General features: G+C 40.5%; 1 protein-coding gene across 1 annotated transcript in view; it reads right to left on the bottom strand.

Moving 5' to 3' along the window:
- Window positions 1-5,153: 5,153 nt before the first annotated feature.
- BRK1 (BRICK1 subunit of SCAR/WAVE actin nucleating complex) overlaps window positions 5,154-8,307 on the bottom strand; it is a 9,178-nt gene continuing 6,024 nt past the window's right edge. Inside the window, exons 2-3 of the mRNA XM_019651138.1 lie at window positions 6,328-6,410; window positions 5,154-6,060 (exon numbers count right to left, since the gene is read on the bottom strand). Of these exons, the coding sequence (XP_019506683.1) occupies window positions 6,034-6,060; window positions 6,328-6,410 (110 nt within the window). The 3' untranslated portion in view covers window positions 5,154-6,033. The remainder of the gene's footprint in view (window positions 6,061-6,327; window positions 6,411-8,307) is intronic.

Here is an 8,307-nt window from a genome sequence, read left to right on the forward strand (position 1 = left end):
TGTATGTTCTTTGTGTTTTCCTGAGGTTTTCTGCAAATGTCATTTTGGTGTACTTTGGGTTGCGTGGGAAAATACACTAAATAATGACTATACTGTAAGCTCCAAGAGTAGAAGCTATGTGTGTGTTTCTCACCATTTTATCTCAGTGCCTCACATAGTAGACACGCAATGTATTGAATGCTAAGGAACAACTTCCTAGGCAAAAGGTTTGTCAAAGCCAAACTGAATTACTTATCATTTATTAAACTGGAACATCTTACTCTTAAAAAAAAATTTATTAACAAAATTGGTTTCCCCTTATAATGCACTTATTTTCCATGTTTACTCTTACAGTCACACTGGAATTGCCACATTGAATGAATTCAGATTTCAGGATAAATCTCAATTCAAAAATGTTTTATGATGACTATATAGAAGAAATTCTTTGTACTAGTCTTGCAACTTTTCTACATGTCTGAAAACTGTTTTACAAAAAAAATTATTTTTGAAAAACTATTATGCTTAGGGAATCCAGATCCAAGCCCAAAGGTGCCAAAGGAAACCCTGCCCAATTTTTTCAAATGCAAACGGTGATGTCAATGGACACCACTTAGCTACATGACAGGCAATTGCCCTTTTGCTCTCTCACAGTTGTCAATGATACCCAGAGAGAGGCTAACAAAGGACCCACAGGGCACAGAAAACCGACCTGGGAAACCCTGAATAGGGCTCTGGCTCTGCACCAGGAGTAAGGAGACCTAGGTTTTAGTGTTGGCTTTGCCACCATGTAATTGGATAGGTATGTCACGCAACCTGTCTGGGCTTGTTTCATTTTTCAAAAGGCAGGGGTAGACTCGATTCTCTCTAAAATTCTTTCTCACCTTCAAGTTCTGTGAGTTAAGTTCCAGCTAATCCTAACCTTTGGACAACCTGTATACAGCCTACTAGCTTTTCTTCAGAAAATGAACTTGAGAGCCCTAACCCAACCTGATTTTTTTTATGTAAGCTACTTAACAGCCACACTGCTTTTAGAAATCAGCTGTACTTTTGTAGTTACTAATGGTACCAACTGTCTCCAAACTGTCGGAGAAAGTTCCCTAACTCACCTTCTTCAGAGGCAAGTGGGGCAAACCTTTTCTTGCAGGCAACAGTATGAAATTGAGTGAGTACAAGTGCTGGGAAGGAGCCTAGAAATGAGTAGGCTTTCTATCCACTTAGTGTGGCCTACAGTAACAGATGTTTATGAACATGGGTTTCGCTGCATTAAATAAAGGTGGGAAGTTGAAAGTATTGAGTAGCTTTGAACTTTAAGTGAATTAAGTGAATTTTAAACAAACCCAAGATGACAGAACTTGGTACATTTCTAACACTAAAAAAAAAAAAAAAATCTGCTCCCTATTTCTTCCTGCTTCTGAAATCCAGTCTGAGCTTCCTTTTAACAGATTTAAAACTGCTTTATTATCAAGAGATTTGTAGTCTATTTATGCCTAATAGCTCGCTGGTTCAGATCCCTTACAATTTAGTTTTTCAATAAATATATGAATTAAATTAAATTACAGGTAGAAAACAATTCCAAGTGTAAGGGAGTGAAGAGGTTCCCTTGAAGGCTCTTATGTAGCAGAAAAATCTTTCATTATTTAGATCATTTCCCACTCAAGTTAGAAAATAGGGAAGTCCTTCATAATTATCCTTCAGAAATCATTAAGATTTAATGAGGGACTATAGAGAAGCACAATGTAGATAACGTCTCTACAATGTCTAATATGGGAAGAAAAAACGTAATTTTTCATTATAATAAGGCAACTGAGAACAATTTGGAATCAGATAATCTGGGTATATTTAGCCTTTCTGAAACCTCATCTCCTTCTATAGTTTAAATCAAAACAACTATCCTGTCAACATCTTAGTTATGAAACATGTTAAAAAAAACAAAACCAGAATGATTTAGTGAACATAGGTTAAAATGTAAAATATAACTGTCATCCTCAGGGAGAGTGAAATGTTAGTACTGGCAGACCTCGGACATATTGCTGGCTCAGTTCCAGACCATCACACCAAAGCATTGCAAAAAAGGGAGTTGTAATCTTTATGCTGGTGGAGGGTCTTGCCTTCAATTTGTAAGAAATGCCATCTGTGACACTCAATAAAACCAAGTATGCCTGTAATCAGAACCCTAACTGCGTAAGTTTAAGTGACACATTGGGAACGAAATAGATGGTGGTTTCGCTTAACGCTATTTATGGGTTGCAATGACCTGTGAGCAAAGATATGTATGACTTGAGAGTAAAATCCCAGTTTCTGGAGCCTGACCAAATAAGGTCTTTTAGAAGGGGGATACAACTATGTACTTCTTTTGGCTCCAGAAGCATCTCTAACCCGGAGACAGTGACAGGAAGTGCTGGAGTTGATTAAACTCTTTAGGCAAGACTTCCAGAAAATACAATGTACTGTTCAACCTTCAGATAAAGGGAGCAGGAAGTGAAACTAGACAATATAAACATCCAATGCAGTGTTTGCCAGACACAGCAAGGAAAACCCATGAAGTCTTCTTTACAAAAGGAAGGATGGTAAGTAGGCATTTAAGCCTAATGTACATCTGTGATAATTTTTAAAGTATCTGAGTAGTGAAACAGTACTGGACTAGGTTTGAGAAAATAAGTTTTATTTTATTTTTTTTTTAAGATTTTATTGGGGAATTGGGGGAGGGGAACCGGGGAAAGGGAACAGCGAGGTTCTTGTTCTTTAATTTTCATTGTGGAGGGCGCCAGTCGCCATCTGGCCACCCGTTGGCAGCTTGTGGCCTCTAAACTCAAGGTGCTGTGTTCAATCTCAGTTGCGGGTGGGCGTAGCCACCATTCCATGTAGGAGTCGAACCAGCAGCCTTGTTGTTAAGAGTGCACGCTCTATCCACCGAGCCATACTGAGCAGCATCTCAGCTCAAGGTGCCAAGTTCAGTCTTAGTTGCGTGTGGGTATAGCCCACCATCGAATAGGCAATCTTGTTGTTACACCAGTTGAGCCATCCTGCCACCTGTTGGCAGCTCAGCGACAGCTCAGCTCAGGCGCAGCGTCACTGGCCCACGTGGGAATCATCCAGTGTCCCTGTTGCTCAGAGCTTGCACTCTTAAGCCAACTCTTAACCAACTGAGCCATTTGGCGGGCCCAAGAAAATAAGTTTTAGATTTAGTTATACCACATTCAGAAGTAGAATGGTCAGAGCAGTCTGAGTCAGGTTCAAATCTTACGGTTTCCCCAAAAATAAGACCAGGTCTTATATTAATTTTTGCTCCAACAATCTACATTCATGTACAAAAAAATCTATGTTTATTCAAACAGTCATGTCTGGCTGACGATCTTAACTGGGGCTTACGTTTGGGATAGGGCTTATATGACGAGCATCCTGAAAAATCATGCTAGGGCTTATTTTCCAGTTAGGTCCTATTTTCAGGTAGTCACGGTAGCACCTTCACTTACATCATATGACTTTGGACAAGTTTCAGCCTCTCTAAACGTGTTCTAATTCTATTAAATGGAGACAAGAATGTCTACTTCTTTGGGCTTGAGGATCAAATGAAATAAAGTACATAAAGCACTTAGCACATGTATCATATGGTAACACCCGGTAAGTTATAGATAATACTAGCTATATATCCTTGAGTGAGCAAGAGCCTCATTTTACAAAGGGGTGAGAACACAGGAAAGAACTCTGACACCTTACAGCGCCAGGCAAGATGGGGGAGTTACTACTGCTAAAGGGGGATGAGTTAGTTCATTTGTCTCCCATACCAAATGTTACCCAGTTGCTCTCCTTACAACCAATAACTTTTTTAGAAATATCACTTTGATATTAACAAATATCTATAAGACCATGAAAATTTTATCAAGCATTTTCACATACAATCTCATTGAAGGGAGGGCTTTTCCTGCTTAGATTACTCACTTTTGCCCCATTACTATCTCATGTTATAGTCCTTACAGAGCAGGACCTCAATATCTGCAGAGTACCAGATAGCTTAAAACTCAAACTTTAAAAAAAGTACTTACTTCTTGGGCCGGCCAAGTGGCACGTTGGTTAAGAGCTGGCTTGGGATGCCAGAGGGCCCCGGTTTGGATCCCACATATGAGGGCCAGTGACACCGCCCTCTACAGCTAAGATGCTGAACAACAGCTCAACCTGGAGCTGGGCTGCCTTTGAGTCGCCGGTGACGGCACAGGTTGCAGCCCCTGCTGCAGAGGGATGCCATGGGCTACCATGCGTGGCTGGCAGCCAAGTGTGAGCGGCTGGCAGCTGGTGTGAGCTGCCAAGAACTGCCGTGAGTTGCCGTCCAGAGGCTGGTGACCAATCTGCCTCACCCGGGAAGAGCGCAATAATAATACCAACATGGGCCAGTGAAGCAACGTCCCCCACTAGACTGAAGAACAAAACGACAGCAACTTGTTTGTTCCCCTTCCCCCGATTCCCCAGCGCTGTTCCCCTCCCCCAATTCCCCAATAAAATCTAAAAAAATAAAAATAACAAAAAAAACAACACAGCATTTAGCAAAGTAAAGGATGTCAGTTTTGTTTCCATTGTAAAATCCCATTTTTAAGTGAAGGTACTATTTTAAACGGTCTTTCAAAGGTCTAAACCGGTTCTAAAAGTGCAAAGCAGCATGAGCTCTACAAGTCAGTTCAATTCGTATTTACTATCTGCCTTCTCCAAGGCACCCAGCTGGGCAATACAAGGACAGGCACTCATATATACTACATGATACAGACACTAAATTGGAGAACAATTCACACACCCAGAGCTGAAGTGTAGTGTTAGCATGATGAGACGGGAGGGGCTGGGAAAAGGAAAACGGCAGTACTGGATGAAAAAGTAAAGTCCTGGAGAATTTTCTGGAGGAAGTTTGGCTTGAGCTACACTTTGAATGGCAAATGATTTGAATAGGGAGAATTAGTGTGTCCAGAGCACAGTGACTTCTAGGTGACTTATAAGCCTTTCGAAGTAGGTTGGCACAAGTTTATAGCAAGCTTTGGATGCTAGAATGAAAGGTTTTAGAATCTTCTGTTTAAATCATTTGCTTCACAATAGTAGACATTTAACTGTACCTTATAAAACCTGGATATAAAACCCTGGATTGCAGTTAAATTGTGTGAATGCTGATATTTCAATAGACTATAAGCATCACGTCTGATTCAACACTGTATCTTTTATTGAAGCATAATGTACCTACACAGTAAGTACTTAGTAAATGTCTGCTGAATGACCAAACAATTCCCAGGATGAATTAGTCAGCTCAAACTCCAAATATGAGGGCTCCAGCTGGTAAGCCACCTAGGCTTTGATCAAACAGCTACCCCTGAAAGTTTTATGTTAGAACAATAATCCCATACATCAGATTTCTATAGAATAGGCGAGCCCCATCTCTAGCTCCTCTCCCCACCACAATCACAGCAGTCAGATAAAGTTGAGGAGTTTATTAGGGAAATGTGAGAGGTAAAGACACCCCAAGTGACAGAAAGAAAACTCTGAAAATGTCTCTTCAAGCCAAGTGGAGGCCTGGCCTTGACCTCCCCAAAAGGACAAAAAACTGGTGGGTTGGCAACCACATTCTCTGGCGGCCACCTTGCCAGGGCATGTGTGTCTCCCACCCCCCAACAAAAGTGGTGAGGAGACAGAGACTGTTTATGGGTTCAATGCAGAGGCAATGAGAGCTATAAGGAGAGTCTGAGAGAGGGGTGGGGAGGACCTTAACCACGAGTCCCAGGCTTTTGGCTCTGAATGCCTCAAATACATTGACAAGTAGTTCTACAAAATGTTACTGAAAAGGTAAAATGCCTAATGTTTTCAAGAGTTCCCCTGAAACTTCTCCCCACATGCCACATCACACTGCCAGATGTACATGGCAGAGCCCAAAGGCCACATTTTTGAAGAAAGAAAAACAAGAATTTTTTTGTTTGTTTTCCGTTGCTCTTTAAGGAGAGAGGACGGAGCTGAAGGCTGCTGGGGCCTTTCCCACGTAGGCCTGTGTTCTGTAAAGCAACTTCCCAGCAGCTGCCTGGCACAGTTCTAGGTGAGGGTCTCACCTTTTGTCACCTGTTGAAGTAAAACTGAAAATCAGATAAATTCAAAAAGATTACAGGGTCTTAAAAATCTTATTTTAGATCCTAGGTAGTAGGGAGTGGTAGAAAATGAGAAACCTTTGGAGTCTCAGAAACATGGTTCAAATCCAGAAAAGGTACTTAACTTCTCTAAGCCTGTTTCTACTTCCAGGTTTGTTTTAGCAATAAGTGGAAATGTGCATTCTCTCTTGCACAGCTATTTTCTAACCTCATGAGGAAGCATCTTGCCCAACATACTCACCCGTGCTTCAATGTACTCTATTCTCCGTTCAAGAGCTGTCAGCTTCTCATTTAGTGTTGCGAGTCTTGAACGACAAGACATATCTGGTAAAAGGAGACTCATGTTCAGGATGAATGTCATTCCAGACACATACCACCACCACCACCCAGGCTAAAGAAGAGAAATGATATATCATGCAGAGTACAAATGGGAGCGGGTGGACAAAGCACAGGAGTGCAGAGGACAAGGTGAGAAGTATCTTAGGAGCACAGCTGCTTAGAGTGGATCTGTTGAACTTCCTACCAAATAATGGCCCCCAAAGATATCCACATCCTAATCCCTGGAACCTGTAAATATGTATCTTACATGACAAAAGAAACTTTACAGATGTGACTAAGTTTAAGAACCTTGAGATTGTGGATTATCTAGATGAGCTCAACCCAATCAAAAATCCATAAATATTAGACAAGGAAGGAAGAGGGAAAGCAGAAGAGATTCTGAAGTGTGAGAGGGAATTAACTTGCCATTGCTGGCTTTCAAGATGGAAGAAGGGGGCCATGAGCCAAGGGATGCAAATGACCTTTAGAAACTGGGAACAGCCCTCAGCTGACAGCCAGAAAGGATACAGAGATCTCAGTCCTACAGCTGCAAGAAACTGAAGTCTACCAACAACCCAATAAGCAAGGAAACGGATCCTCTCCTATAGCCTCCAGAAAGGAAGGCACACTGCTGACAGCTGACATTAGCCCAGGGAACCAGTGTTGGACTTCTGATCTACACAACCCTAAAATAATACATTTTTGTGGTTTAAGCTGCTACACTTGTGATAATTTGTTATGGCAACAATAGAATACTAATACACCAAGGGTGTACAGATGGCCATTCGCTAATAGGCAAACGAAGAGTTTCAAGAGAAGGAAAATGACAAGAGGAAGAAAATAATCTCATTAGGGAAGAAAAGCAGAGGCCAAGAAAGCAGGAGAGTCCATGGGGAGGAGGGAAGGTGTCAGTGTTTCTGAGCTCACGGAAGCCACATCACTACTGTTGCTCTAGGAGGTCACTTATGTTTCATTAATATCTGTACCTTTCAGAATGAGAGAAAACTTGGAGAACCTTAAATACCTTGTGGAGCCCACATTCCATCTGCAAAATTCTTTTTCTTCCTCTACCTTTCATCATCTTTTCACCACCTCACCCAAAATGAAACCTAGACTTGCTCTAAAATACCTTTTCCTCTGCAAACTTCTCTAACAGAAACTGCTTGATTACTTTTTCTCCAACTATTCTCAATATACAGGAGAAAATGGTTTCTCGGTATGCTAATTATTTCCTACCACTTCCTTCAACACTGTTGTTCAGCCATCTCTCAATAATCTTCACTTTTTAAGTTTAAAATATCCACTCTGAGACACCCTCCCACTCAGTGATTTAACACTTAGCTCACAACCTTCCTTTTCATCTCTTTCCTGTTATGCAAAAGCGCTTCGGCACCCATTTTGAGACAAATCTTCCTACACCCTAATCTTGCCTCAATTTTCATTTCATCATATCCAAATCTTACTCATCTTGCCTGTCTAAACATTCTCCTTCAAAGCTCAGTTTAAACTGGACCTCTGAGAGGTCTTTGCCAGATGGATATAATTCTCTCCCTTCTTTATTTACCTAAACATTTATGGCTGAATTTCTACTTTGTAAGTTATTTATGCACTTAGTCGTAGGTTATCATTTCTCCCTTTGGGAAAATTTATCAAACAAAAATGTTCACCACTATTATTTAGGAATGCTTTGATAAAGCATGGCATATATATGAGACTATTAAAACAGGTATTAAAATTACATGTTTGAAGAATATTTAACCACATGAGAAAATGTTCATGCAACACCACCAAATATTTTTATATACTTATGTACTTTTTTAATAAGTACTATATATAATTTTATATATATATAAAATATATAAATACTATATATTTATGTACTTATAATTTAGTATTTGTTTAC

Source organism: Hipposideros armiger, unplaced genomic scaffold (genome assembly GCF_001890085.2).
Source record: "Hipposideros armiger isolate ML-2016 unplaced genomic scaffold, ASM189008v1 scaffold_152, whole genome shotgun sequence".
Classification (NCBI taxonomy): domain Eukaryota; kingdom Metazoa; phylum Chordata; class Mammalia; order Chiroptera; family Hipposideridae; genus Hipposideros; species Hipposideros armiger.